This window comes from Heteronotia binoei, chromosome 5 (genome assembly GCF_032191835.1).
Source record: "Heteronotia binoei isolate CCM8104 ecotype False Entrance Well chromosome 5, APGP_CSIRO_Hbin_v1, whole genome shotgun sequence".
Taxonomy (NCBI): domain Eukaryota; kingdom Metazoa; phylum Chordata; class Lepidosauria; order Squamata; family Gekkonidae; genus Heteronotia; species Heteronotia binoei.
The window spans coordinates 43332680-43347429 of record NC_083227.1 but is presented as its reverse complement, the minus strand read 5'-3'; the positions used below and the strand labels follow the sequence as shown (position 1 = coordinate 43347429).

The following is a 14750-nucleotide window of genomic DNA, read 5'->3' as shown; positions in this document are numbered from 1 at the left end:
CCTGTCTCCCATGCTGGGTTGCCCACCTTGGGCCATTAATAGCAATGGCATGGGAGGAATGCCACACCTATCACCTCTACTCACATTGGCACCCCAGCCAAGTTTGGTGGCTCATACAGCTGCTTGGGTGGCAAATCAGTCCTGACCTCTGTGTAACGCTAGGAAGATATAGTCCAGTTGGGTGGAGTCTACCTGTGGCATGGCAATCTGTACCCAGCTCTATAGCAAAAGTACCAGTGTCTGAGAAACAGTCAAGAACAGAGTTAAGAAACAGTTAAGGACAGAAAGGTCTTTCTTCAGGAGAAATTGCAAAGCAAGTGCATCAAGTGAAAACAAGTTCCAGAGTTCATTGCATACACACAGCCACAGATTAAACTGTTATGGGGGAGGGAACAAGGAAGACACGTAGAGGAAGTTGGCAATCAGGAAGGCTCCGTCTGCCCAGCCCAGGGAAGGTATTTTTCACTCCTAGTGAGCTGCAGGAATCACAGAATACAGGGGAAGCTAGAATCCCTAAGGCAGGAGAACTCCTCATCCATGACAGAGCTCCGGGCAGGAGCCCACAGAAAACATCTCCACAAACCCCATTTAAATTATGGGCAGATGCTTAAGTAAAGTTCTCCATGAACGGTGCCCATTTCTGATTAATATTTTTGGGGAAAGTGGACAATCCTGAGAGTACAGCAGTGGAAGCAGTAGTGGGGTAGGCCACTGCTCACTCTCTCTCTGCATAACACACATTGCAAATCCTAAACAGAGTTACATCCTTCCAAATCCACTAAACTCAATGTGTTTATAAAGGTATAACTCTGTTCAGGATTGAACTGACACCTTCTAACACGGAGGGCAATGTGGAAATATGGGTGCGTTTTAGTTTCTACAGCAAGTTTAAAAATATGCAGATCCAAGACCAATTTTGAGCACTACAAGCCAACACAAAAACACTTCTGAAAGATATCCAGGTTCAGGGCTGTAGCCAGCTCTTTTCTGTCTAAACAGTAAATGGGAAAACCCCAAAAGGCATTGGGCATAGGTACAAGCCCCAGAACTGCAACCCATGGATACCTTAAGCATTCAAAGTGCAGTCACCTTATGCAGGCACTGGCACATAGATCTTGTGCCTGCACTCTCTACACCCTTTATTCGGGATTAGTAATCCACAATAACTGCAACCCTCTGGCCCTGCATTCAAAACCACTGAGTGGATCAGTGGAATTTTTAACAGTACACACAACAGATTGTTTGAAGTGCAAGAGATTACCAATGTCAATTTAGCGGTTTTGAGGAACAGGCCTAAACCTTCTGTAGTCTCTAAATCGACCCATCTGCAAGAGAGGACAGCTGCAATCCTTTCCACACGTGCTGGGAAACAGGTCCCCCTGTACTCCGTGCAGCTTCATTTCCAAACAAACGTGCAAAGCAGGATTAGACTGCGCCTGTAGCCAAAGAATGGGCAGCATCAAGCTCCCCAGATCTTTATTTTATTTAATAGAGTTATAGTCCGCCGTTTCCCATAGTGGGCTCAGGTCGGATTACAAACACAGTAAAACAGTTTAAAATCCAACAATAAATAGACCTTGCCCCATGCCCAAATCAGGGAAGGCCGGGGGGAGGCTGATTCCTTCCCGGGCATGCCCCATCTCAATGCCGCCTGCAGGAGGGAGGCGAGACCGCAGCCGACGTGGGGGAGCCGGGACGGAGAAAGCCCTGCCCATCTCCTGCCAGATGGCCGTCCCAGCCCCCGGCCAGGTGCGCATTTCCTCCGCTCTCCCCCAGGGGCGCTCGACACCTACCTTTCCTCGCCCCTCGGGGAGTCTGCACCGGGCAGCAGAGGCAAGGCCGGCGGGAGCAGCGCCCTGCTTTGCAACAGGGGTCCACCGCCGCGGCAGAAAGCGCCCCCTCCCCTCCTCCCCCACAGACCGCAGTCGGCCGGCCCGGCCCGCCTCTCAGCCAATAGCATCGGGCCGTGTGCAATGACATCAGCTTCCTCGCCCAAAGCTCCGCCAATGGGCGAGCTCCGCGCCCGGCTCCGCAGAACAGCACCTGCTGAAAAGCTTCAAGATGCCGCTCGGCGAAAGGCTGCGGTTAGACGGAGGGGAGGGGCGAGGCGGCGCTTCTGCAGCAGAAAGCCAGGAATCGGTTGCGAGCAGGCGCAGCGCGGCTGTCCTTTCTCTATGGAGCAACGTAGGCTCATTTTGCACGCTGGGATCTGTATTTTTTTTCTGCTGCCCCTTCTTCCATGCTGTCTTGATAGCAACACCCCTTTGCTGTGCCCAAGAATGGAACAACCAAGCCTAGAGAGGGAGACTGTTCTACAGCATAGTCAGCTAAAAAGGTTCAAGATGGGATGCCTCCGCCAAAAGTCCTGGAACGCCTGGGCCTTCCATTCTTTCCATACCCACCCAAGCTGCAGCTTCTCAAGATCCCTCCTTCCACTTCCCACAGCCCAGGCTGCTCCCTGAGCTCTGTGTATCCTAAACTGCTTGTCCAGCAAACCCTGGGCTTGGATCCATGGAATCCTCACCCCAACCCATCTTTGGGAACAGAGTGTGTGTGTGTGTGTGTGTAAATGGTGTCGGCCCCCACGCTGCCACTCACTCATGGAACCACCAGCGCTCGATATGCTCCTCACTCTTCTCCAGCAGCTGGTGACAGGCAAAGTCCGATGTGGTGCACACACCCTCCAGCACCTCCAGCAGGCGGGTCTCACTGTGGGGGATAGGAGGGGACCCAGTGAGTTGCAGAGCAGAGCAAAATAGTCTTAGGAATCTGCCACCCCTCTTGGCTTCAATAGTCCTCTGCCTACTTTCCAGCCCGCCAGCTGGGAAGGGTTGTGGTTCAGCGTCTGCTTTGCTTGCAAAGGTCCCAGGGTTAATCCCTGGGAACACCTCCAGTTGGAACTGTTAGCAGGTGTTAAAAGATTTCTGTCTGAGACCCTGGAGAGCTACTGCGGGTTAGGGTATAGGCAACATGGATCTAGAAAGTTAGACCAGGGGCCTGACTCTGTATAAGCTTCAATTTAGGGGAGCAGAGCACCAGCACAGTGGTAGAACATCTGACTTGCACACAAAAGGTCCCAGGTTCAACCCCTGGCCTCTCCAACTAAAAGGATCAGGTAGCAGGTGATGTGAAAGCCCTCTGCCTGAGACCCTGGAGAGCAGCTGCCAGCCAGAGTAGACAATACTGACCATGACAGACCAGTGCCTGAGTCAATGAAAGGCAGATCCATGTGTTCTGTCAAATTCAGTTTATAAACTTCTGTCCCTTTCACCTAAGAGTGCCTTTTAACAGCCTTCCCTTCTTCCCAGAACCTCACCAAATTATCCCAATAACAGAGCTTTTTGTGCTCAAGCAGCAAGTGTCCTTATGTGCACGCTCTCTCTTTCTCCCCCCCACCCCAGGGTAGAGTCATGAGTCAGCAATAGGGCAGATGTAGGCCCTGGGGAGCCTAAGGGGGACAGCTGCACTGACATAGAACAAACAGGTCTGGCTGATATCTCCTTCTCCAATTAGAATCCACATAACAATGCCACTGTATGATTGCTTGTTACTACTTCCTTTTATGTTAAACCCCACCCCCACCTTCCAAATCCACAAGGAAAAGAAGCACAGCAGGACATATTAGGAGGTCAGGGAAGTGAGCAGCTTTTTGAGTTCATCGCAGTTCTTCATCAGGCTGGATGTTATGCAAAGAGAAACAAAACATGGGAATGAGAAAAAAGTAAACCAGTACAGTGGAGCACAACAGAGAGCCCACTTCCACAGGATACTGGTTTAAGCTTTGGCGTATGGAGGGCACCTGAACCCACAGCATTGTGGACTGTGTTTTCCAAACCATCCCCTGATCTCCTCTCTAAAAGGGCATTTTCTTTTCCCTAAAGGTCTGAGTTCTGCCAGGCTGCTGATTTTGATCCTGGCTCCTCACATCCCATGTGGGGAAATCCAGCCTTTTATGGAAATGGCCACAGAGAACTAGGGTGGGAGGCTAAGAAAAAGGCTCGCTTCCCCTACCCTTTCCAACAGTGGTAGGAGCAAACTTTCTAATCGCATTGCAAAGTCCAGGATCAGAGCTTGGAGGCTTCCAATCCTAAGGCCGGATGCTACCAGCTTTCCTTCTGTCAAGAAGAGCAGCAAGGGCCCCTGTCGGTCACCTGAAAGGTTACTCTAGGAATGAGGGGCCCACACAGATAAAAGCAGGGAAGGACAGAAAGAGCCAGCCTTCACCTCTCTGTAGGGGTTTTTTCCTACCTTCCTCCATTGCCCTGTAGGCTCAACAGCAGCCAGCAGGAACCCATGCACTTCCAACCACCATGTCACAGGCCTTGTTCATTTGCTCTACCAGACACTGACAGGGGTTTCTTGTCATGCTCCATTCTTGTCCTGTCTTCTCTCTCTTTATTTGCTGGAAAAATTTCTCCGGGCACAAAAAAACCACCTCCTCTTCACTGTTGCCCCCACCATGCTGTTCAGTATAGAGCCACCCACTTTCTTATTAGGGAGAACACCGGAATGAAAGAAAGGGTGACACTGAGAGTTAATTAGGTCAGCCACACTCTTTTTGGCACTGCTTAACCTAAATCTGGGCTAACCCCGCCTTTAACTGTTACAAACTGTAGGCTCTGTTTCTCTCGCTCCTGGCCATCTTGACAAAAAGATCTGAGGAACTCAAAAGCGGGCACACTCTTTAAATGGCCTTAGAATGTTGTTATGCTACGCTGCTTTTGCATTTTCTCTAGTGGGTCAGAAAGGTGTGTCATTTTTACACAGAGGAGCTCACACCAAAACTCTTGTTCCCTGCCCTACTGCCAATAATCTTGTGTGTTCACTTCCCAGACTGACCCTCTTATTATCCCAAAGATCCCTGTCAAAAATATTCAAACTGAGCATGTACATTGAATAGGTGTTGTCATGGACCTAAACTGTGTAATGGATTCTGAGTACAAAGCCCTGTGTGAAACAAGATGCTGGACTAGATGGACCCCTGGCGTGATCCTGCTGGGCTCTGCTTATGTTCTTATGACTCCCTGGACCCCACAGCCCACAAATGGGTCAGTTTCTATTGGAAAAAGAAGACAAGTGGGGTAAAGAACTAGGGTTACACTGGAAAAGAAATGGCTTTCAGAAGTGAGTGAAGCATCTGACAGCTCTGCCTTTCCATATGATCAAAAGGAAACACATGCAGAGTTGGACTCTCTCTGCTGTTGCCTAGATCTTACTGTCAACCAGCCATGGCATGAGCTTCACAAAGAAAGTGACAGGTGCCTCTGACTAACTAAGGGGTTTTAATGTGTTTAAATTGTTCTTTTACACTTTGTTTGTAGCCTGAGGACTACTTAGAAGGCTGATGTTTTCTGCTTTTGAATTCTTTGGCTGAGTTTTAATGGCTTGATCATTTAAATCAGGGGTGTCAAACGTGTGGCCCGTGGGCTGGATTAGGCCCCAGAGCACTCCTATCAGACTGTGAGCAACTCACTGTCATCTGCTTCCTTCTCTCTCTCTCTCTTGCTTCTTTCCGAGTCACAGCTTGCTTTGCCAGGATTTCTCAATTGCACATGAGCTATAGAGCAAAGCCTCTTATTTTCTCCATTGGTTGAGGCTCTTCCCTTGGGAAGGAGGTGGGAAGAGATAGCTTGCTTTGATACTGATCACAATTTTGCAAGACTGCTAATATTTTCAGCATGTTTTATTTTAGGTTTTTAAAAAATCTTTAATTGCGTTTGTCTGTGTTCCTTATAAAGTTTATATCTTTGCTACCTGACATTACATTTCATGACACACACGGCCCGGCCCAACAAGGTCTCACTTATGTCAGCTCTGTCCTCATAACAAATGAGTTTGACACCCCTGATTTAAATGATGTTTACACAGTCTTGCAGCTTTTATTTCATAAGCTGTTCTGGATCAAGTTCTTTGGAGAGGCAGCACAAAATAAATAAGTAAGCACCATTTTTCATTTAATTCATTTGTACCCCGCTTTTCTCCCTGGTGGGGACCCAAAGTGGCTTACATCGTTCTCCTCCATTATCCTCACAACAACCCTGTGAGGTAGGTGAGGCTGAGAGAGTGTGGCTGGCCCAAGGTCGCTCGACAAGATTCCATGGCACAAGTGGAGATTCAAACCTGAGTCTCCCAGATGATAGTCTGACATGCTTAACCACTACACCCCACTGGTTCTTACCTTGCACAGCTAGCTCTACTGAAAACGTACAGAACAATTTTATTCCAGCTCAGTCCTGACAACAAATAGGTACTCTTGGATGGAACATGATGAGGGCACTTCTGCTTAGATGTAACCCACACAGAGCAGCCACTTGTCTCTGTAACAATATGATTTCAGATGGCCTGCTTTGAATCTCAGCCCTTACCTCACTAGGCAGCCTATTTGTTGAAATTAGCAAGTTTGCAACACTTCAATAATTATAAACTTTGTTTTGTTAGTCAACGGCAAGTCACACGTGTTTACTGTAACCTATTTATTAGCTAAAGAGAAAGCTCAGGAATGTCTGTAGGAAGTCTTAGTTAAATCACCTGGAATTGAGTGCTGTGACTGGAAATGGATTGGCTATTCTGCATTTTATAGCTCTCTTCCTGTCTTTGTCTCAGGTGGACTACAACTAGGAAATACCTACATGTCCTTTTGTGATTAACCTAGATTTGCAGAAACACCAACTGGCAGGAAACTTTATTACTTTTTATGGCTATCCAGGCCAAATGGCCAAGCCACACTGTTTCACCACGTGATCACAGCCAGTTTGCCCTCTTCATCAACAAACTGCATGTATTTCAGCCCACAATACCTGATCCCCTTGTCTGATAAAGTGTGCTTAGACAGCACATGAAAGCTTACTTTCTGAATAAAACTTAGTTGATCTTAAAGGTGCCACTTGACTGATGCTTTGTCTTTGTCTAAGTCTGGAGAGAGAAGCCATTCCTAGTTTTGTTCTCTAACTGTTAAGATGTAGAAGTTAATTGTTATTTTCTTCCCAGTTTTACCCTTCCCTTGTAGTTTTAAGCAAAGCAATCATATTCTTTTAAACACACACATGATTTCTGCATATTCTTTGCTGCGCTGCTAACTTCAAACTCTGCTCAATAATATTTTTCTCTAAGAATATTCAACACTATTCCTATCACTGCCCATTCTACTATCTCCTACCCAGAACACTTTATTTAACTTATACACCTCCTTTACCCTAATGGGGACCTAAAGTGGCACATTTTATCCTCACTGCAACCCTGCGAGGTAGGTTAGACTGAGAGCATGTGAATGGCCCATGTTCACCCAGCAAGCTTCCATGGCAGAGTAGGGATCTGAACCTGAGTTTCCAATATCCTAGTCTGACCATCTTAACTACTACGCTATGCTGGGTCTCATGCCAGCTTTTCTTATACGGTGGTTGGAAAAATTAGTGACATGATGTATGTCATGCACTATCTGAACAGCTATTGTTATTTAGATTTTGTATCACTTAGATTTTATTTTATTTATTTCGATTTTCCAAATGGTGGTTTGGAAAAATTCATGACATGATGTATGTCATGCACTATCTGAACAGCAATTGTTATTTAGATTTTGTATCATTCACCCTGTGGGCTAGAAACCTGTTTTATAAAAAACGAAACCAAAACCCCACAGAAGCCAAGATTCTTAGAGCTCTGCTCCATACTGCAGCAGTGGCCAGGCTCCATTATTTAATACAGTAAATATGACCATGCAGAGTCTTCTGAGCTAATCAGCGTGCCAAGTGAGGCTCTGCCAACTCCCAAGAAGGATGCCAATCCAAGGACGCCCATTTGTAGCAGCATCTTGCCAATGGCCTGGTGCAGCCCAGCCCCCCAGGTCACCTGTTTGCATATTTTGCAAGCTTCTCTTCTTCCCAGGCTGTGTTCCCGCCCCCGAAGTTCTCTCGCTGTGTCCGCTCCAGACCCTGGGAAGGCAGGAGAAGGCTCACAGCAATCCTACAGTGAGTGCCCCCTTCCCCCACCGCACCAAGCCCACCAACTCTCTGCCCCAACGCCAGCATGCAGCAACCCAATCTGCTGCCTCGCCCACCTTAGCATCGGGCTGTGCCAAACCCCCCTCTTCCCAGCTCTTTCCCCAAGCAGGAGCCAGAAGGGAAATAGTTAATACTGCCCCACACCAAATGCTCATGTGTCCCTAACTCTTCACCCCAATCCAATAACTTTTGCCAGCCTCCCACCTTATTGAAGTTGCTGGTAAGATCCCGGCAGGTCTGACAGGGCTCTTTCTGGGAAATCCCCGGGCCTGGAATCCACAGAAGCAGCAGGAGAAATAAGAGTGCTGCAGACTTTGCCTGGGGCAAAGCCATCTTTATACCTGGGAAAAGGCTGGAGAAAAAGAAGGAAGGAGACATGAAGGGGGTGGTCTTAGTGAGGAAGCTGATAATTTATCTTAGCTATTTTATACCCCACTTTTCTCCCCAAAAAAGACCTCAAAGCAGTTTACAATATCGTTCTCTTCTCCTCTAGTCTACCTCACAACGACTGTTCTGTGAGGTAAGTTACCCACCCAGCAATCTTCTATAGCAGAAGCGAGATATGAACCTGAGTCTTCCAGATCATAGCCTTGACACTCTGGCCACTGCACCACACCACTGGTGGTCCCTGAGCAGTGCTTATGCAGCAGCTCATGCTATGGGCTTGTTCTCTAAATAAACCCCCAACCTCAAACTCTGGAAGAATGGGCTTCACTCCCAACTTCAGACATTCTGGAAGTGAAAATTCCTCCCCACCCCCCGCACAAGCTGGGCTGGAATGAGTATCATTAAGGCAAGAAAACACTACTTTATTAGTGAATGAAGTGGGACAAGGCCTCAAGCCTATCTGGAAATCACATCCTGACTCAGAAGCCCACTGGCTCAAGATGCATCAGGGCTGATCTGGGACCTTCCATAACAGCCCTCTACAACTTGTGATTCACTCACCAAACCCAGTGTAGGCCGCCAACAAAGATGGGCTCACTGTGGCAGCCTGAGTACTCTCCTGACTGCCTTGGCAGGCACCAAGCCAGGGGCAGAGGAAGCACCTCTGCACATCACTTGAGATGGATCTCAGGCATGCAGCAACAGCAGAAGAGAAGGCAGCACCTTCTCTCCTGTCTCCCATGCTGGGTTGCCCACCTTGGGCCATTAATAGCAATGGCATGGGAGGAATGCCACACCTATCACCTCTACTCACATTGGCACCCCAGCCAAGTTTGGTGGCTCATACAGCTGCTTGGGTGGCAAATCAGTCCTGACCTCTGTGTAACGCTAGGAAGATATAGTCCAGTTGGGTGGAGTCTACCTGTGGCATGGCAATCTGTACCCAGCTCTATAGCAAAAGTACCAGTGTCTGAGAAACAGTCAAGAACAGAGTTAAGAAACAGTTAAGGACAGAAAGGTCTTTCTTCAGGAGAAATTGCAAAGCAAGTGCATCAAGTGAAAACAAGTTCCAGAGTTCATTGCATACACACAGCCACAGATTAAACTGTTATGGGGGAGGGAACAAGGAAGACACGTAGAGGAAGTTGGCAATCAGGAAGGCTCCGTCTGCCCAGCCCAGGGAAGGTATTTTTCACTCCTAGTGAGCTGCAGGAATCACAGAATACAGGGGAAGCTAGAATCCCTAAGGCAGGAGAACTCCTCATCCATGACAGAGCTCCGGGCAGGAGCCCACAGAAAACATCTCCACAAACCCCATTTAAATTATGGGCAGATGCTTAAGTAAAGTTCTCCATGAACGGTGCCCATTTCTGATTAATATTTTTGGGGAAAGTGGACAATCCTGAGAGTACAGCAGTGGAAGCAGTAGTGGGGTAGGCCACTGCTCACTCTCTCTCTGCATAACACACATTGCAAATCCTAAACAGAGTTACATCCTTCCAAATCCACTAAACTCAATGTGTTTATAAAGGTATAACTCTGTTCAGGATTGAACTGACACCTTCTAACACGGAGGGCAATGTGGAAATATGGGTGCGTTTTAGTTTCTACAGCAAGTTTAAAAATATGCAGATCCAAGACCAATTTTGAGCACTACAAGCCAACACAAAAACACTTCTGAAAGATATCCAGGTTCAGGGCTGTAGCCAGCTCTTTTCTGTCTAAACAGTAAATGGGAAAACCCCAAAAGGCATTGGGCATAGGTACAAGCCCCAGAACTGCAACCCATGGATACCTTAAGCATTCAAAGTGCAGTCACCTTATGCAGGCACTGGCACATAGATCTTGTGCCTGCACTCTCTACACCCTTTATTCGGGATTAGTAATCCACAATAACTGCAACCCTCTGGCCCTGCATTCAAAACCACTGAGTGGATCAGTGGAATTTTTAACAGTACACACAACAGATTGTTTGAAGTGCAAGAGATTACCAATGTCAATTTAGCGGTTTTGAGGAACAGGCCTAAACCTTCTGTAGTCTCTAAATCGACCCATCTGCAAGAGAGGACAGCTGCAATCCTTTCCACACGTGCTGGGAAACAGGTCCCCCTGTACTCCGTGCAGCTTCATTTCCAAACAAACGTGCAAAGCAGGATTAGACTGCGCCTGTAGCCAAAGAATGGGCAGCATCAAGCTCCCCAGATCTTTATTTTATTTAATAGAGTTATAGTCCGCCGTTTCCCATAGTGGGCTCAGGTCGGATTACAAACACAGTAAAACAGTTTAAAATCCAACAATAAATAGACCTTGCCCCATGCCCAAATCAGGGAAGGCCGGGGGGAGGCTGATTCCTTCCCGGGCATGCCCCATCTCAATGCCGCCTGCAGGAGGGAGGCGAGACCGCAGCCGACGTGGGGGAGCCGGGACGGAGAAAGCCCTGCCCATCTCCTGCCAGATGGCCGTCCCAGCCCCCGGCCAGGTGCGCATTTCCTCCGCTCTCCCCCAGGGGCGCTCGACACCTACCTTTCCTCGCCCCTCGGGGAGTCTGCACCGGGCAGCAGAGGCAAGGCCGGCGGGAGCAGCGCCCTGCTTTGCAACAGGGGTCCACCGCCGCGGCAGAAAGCGCCCCCTCCCCTCCTCCCCCACAGACCGCAGTCGGCCGGCCCGGCCCGCCTCTCAGCCAATAGCATCGGGCCGTGTGCAATGACATCAGCTTCCTCGCCCAAAGCTCCGCCAATGGGCGAGCTCCGCGCCCGGCTCCGCAGAACAGCACCTGCTGAAAAGCTTCAAGATGCCGCTCGGCGAAAGGCTGCGGTTAGACGGAGGGGAGGGGCGAGGCGGCGCTTCTGCAGCAGAAAGCCAGGAATCGGTTGCGAGCAGGCGCAGCGCGGCTGTCCTTTCTCTATGGAGCAACGTAGGCTCATTTTGCACGCTGGGATCTGTATTTTTTTTCTTGACCTATGGCATTTTACCCAGCTGAGGCCCCTCTACCCCCAAATCTCCCAAGAATTTTCTCGCGTGGAGTTGGCAACCCTAACTGGGCCTTAAGTCCCTGGTGGGTTGTATTGCCGACTTTGGTTGGGAAATACCTGGAGATCTGGGGGATGAAGCCTTTGGAAGGTGGTGAAGGGACTTCACCAGGGTATAATGCCATAGAGTCCACCCTCCGAAGCAGTCGTTTTCTCCAGGGGGAACTGATCTTGGTCATCTGGAGACCCACTGCAATAGTGGGAGGTGCGACCTGGAGGTTGGCAATCCTACTGGTGGACCATTGCCCAAAAGGACACTGATGATCTGGAACAAGCTAAGCCAAGTGACCCATACAGCATAGGAAGGCATATTCTTTGTATTTGCATACTCAAATAGGGCTGTTTATCTCCTTACATATACTAACCCATCTTCCACTTTATTTTAATGTATTATTTTTTCTAATGGCAAACTAGAATTACGTTTATATGTGTGTTACATGTTTAAATCAAACCTCTGAGAAACCTGTGCCCTCATTTTAACCCAGAGACTGAACAGCAAAAACATTACAACAGACTCTCATTTATTGCACTTCACACCCAGGATAACTAATGGGTTTAGTACATGGACATCAATCTGCTTTATATTACCTTTTGTTGTTGTTTCAGCCCACATAATACTGACAAACACCAATTTATAATTCTTTTAATCTGCTAAAAAAAACTTTCCATGAATCTGCATACTAACTCACAACCCACTTTATATGTAGGACTGCTTGCCATTCCATCCTACTGTCTGAGGAAGTGTACTTAGAGCACATAAAAGCTTACATTCTGAATAAAACTGTTGGTTTTAAAGGTGCTACTTGACTCCTGCTTTGTTCTACTGCTTCAGACCAACACAGCTGCCCATCTGGATCTACAAACAGCACAGGGTTAGACTTGTGCCATGGCAACTGGGGTCGGCTTACCTGTCACAAGGCTCCACCTGTTGCCATCATTACAGCAGCCCAGATCTGAGCCTAGGAGGTCCTGCACTGCTACCAGAACCACAGGGACTACTTTGCTGCTGTATTTGGTCTGTTTTAACATCCCAGCCTGCTCATGACTGACATCCCCATATTGAGATCTCATTGCTCTGAATGGGCGGTTGGCCCTGCATACCACACAGTCTGAAAAGCCTACCTTGAAGGTCCTGGATTTCCATTTCCCTGCTAACGGAAACAACAACAGTAGTTCTGAAACTCGTTTGTGCTGCTGGATACTGAGATGTAATGTGGTGTGATGGACAGAGTGGTGGACTCAGGCCTGGTCTACTGTCTTAGCAGACAGAAATGTAACATAGCAGCTGGGTGCTGAGGCAGCAAAATGAATGCACTGTTGCAAACTGCAGATGATCGATTACATTTTTCAGAGCTCCCCTTCCATTAATATATTTCCGGTAAGTGGAAAACTATTACACCATGCAAAAGGCTTTATTCCCAAGGTAGCTATGGTTTTATCTGTGGGGAATTTTTACATGGGGAAGCACTAAAAATGTGACTCTCTTGCCTTTTGCAGTTTCAAGTGGTATATCTGGTTTGATTACCTCTGGATTCTTATGACTTCATTTTGCTGCCTATGTACCCCAAGCTTCTCTGAGAGATTGAAATTTGAATCCTCACTCATCCAGAAAGCTCTCTAACCTTAAAGGAGTTATTATCTCTGAATGTCTCTTCCTCCCACTAGAGTTGCAGGTGGCCCTCTGTCACTGATGTGGGGGTATAGGGTTGCCAGCTCCAGGTTGGGAAACTCCTGGAGATTTGGGGGTGGAGCCTGAGGAGGACAGGGACCTCACTGAGTACCATGCCACAGAAGCCACTCTCCAAAGCATCAACTTTCTCCATGGGAATAGATCTCTAGTTTGGAGACGAGCTGTAATTCTGGGGAATTTCAGGACTCACCTACCTGGAAGCTGGCATCCCCACCCCCACAGTGGTGGCAAGGATAACATGAAATGAGGAAGAACTGCTTATGGGATCCTTGAAGAAAGGGCAGGATAAAAATGTAAGAAATAATAGCACCATCTCTGATTCTTTCCCCATTATCAGCCACTTTGCATAGCATCTAATCCCTCCAAGCCTTGCAATAGAAGAGCAAGTGAACATACACCTCTCAGCACATCCCCGAATCTTTCACTTCCTAGAAGCCCCTGTCCCTTCAGCATATCCTTGACACGCTGCCCCATGCTTCTTCATGCCTAACCCTTATACCTAACCCTTATATTCTTCAGGCATCTCCTTATACCAAGAGCCTTACTTAACCACACAAGTATAAATACATAAAATAGCATGTATTGCATTGTAATTTTTTAAAGCATACCACTAAAATAATATGACTGTTGTATGACGTGGAGGATTCTTGGGGTGGGAAACAAATGAAACAAAGATTCACTGGATATTTGGGCTACTCTGTGAGTACTCCCTTCAAGTCTTGTGAGCAAAAATCCTACTTTGTGAGCTACTGGCATTATAGTTGCGAGCTACAGCATAAATTAGTTTGCTCTGGGGCCATTTTTCCTGAGCTAAGATAAAAATGTTTGAGCCAGAGGCTAAAAACTGAGCTATCTCACAGCTATCTCAGCTTAGAGGGAATACTTTTGGCAGTAAGTCCTGCTGGGTTTGTTCTTAGGATAGCTACTCAAAAAGTCCTACCCATGACATCTAAGAAATATAATTCATTGCAGCATGGAAGTCCATAGCCAAGAATCTTCATGAGGAGTCCCTAATCCTGTAGTTCCTGTGGACACCTGGAATTTTGAGAAGAGGGATGATTGTCACAAGATGGTGAGGACCAGTTGCAAAATATTTGGAGACAGTAAGGCAAGCATCCTGTTTCTGAACAGGTGATCCCTGCAGGCACAGGGTCCTTCTGAAGCACATCCTTTTCCAGTAAAGTGGAGGAAAGACACAACGGCTCTTTGCTTTGGGAAAGAGGCAAATGGACACCAAAAAACCCTTTGGTGAGTGCCATAGAATAGTTTTAGATTTTTAACCCAACCTTAACTGTTCCTAGTCTAAGAGCAGGTAAACTGTGTGTAAAACCAGTGGGGATTCTTGTTAGTTTTGTAGGAGGGAGGGAGGGAGGGAGGGAGGGAGGAAGGAAGGAAGGAAGGAAGGAAGGAAGGAAGGAAGGAAGGAAGGAAGGAAGGAAGGAAGGAGGGAGGGAGGGAGGGAGGGAGGGAGGGAGGAAGGAAGGAAGGAAGGAAGGAAGGAAGGAAGGAAGGAAGGAAGGAAGGAAGGAAGGAAGGAAGGAAGGAAGGAAGGAAGGAAGGAAGGAAGGAAGGAAGGAAGGAAGGAAGGAAGGAAGGAATCTGTTGATATTTATGGGAGGGCTTCTGGAGTCTAGCCCCCCTAATGGA

The 14750-nt window shown here is 47.7% G+C and overlaps 1 protein-coding gene across 1 annotated transcript; it reads right to left on the bottom strand.

Annotated features, from left to right (window-relative positions):
- Positions 1-2583: 2583 nt before the first annotated feature.
- Positions 2584-8345, bottom strand: LOC132571464 (protein disulfide isomerase Creld1-like). The gene is made up of 3 exons (XM_060238261.1): positions 8202-8345; positions 7846-7928; positions 2584-2709 (listed from the first exon to the last, which is right to left on the bottom strand). Exons 1-3 carry the CDS (start codon positions 8328-8330, stop codon positions 2595-2597), a joined length of 327 nt encoding a protein of 108 aa, XP_060094244.1. The 5' UTR covers positions 8331-8345; the 3' UTR covers positions 2584-2594.
- Between the last annotated feature and the right edge of the window lie 6405 nt (positions 8346-14750).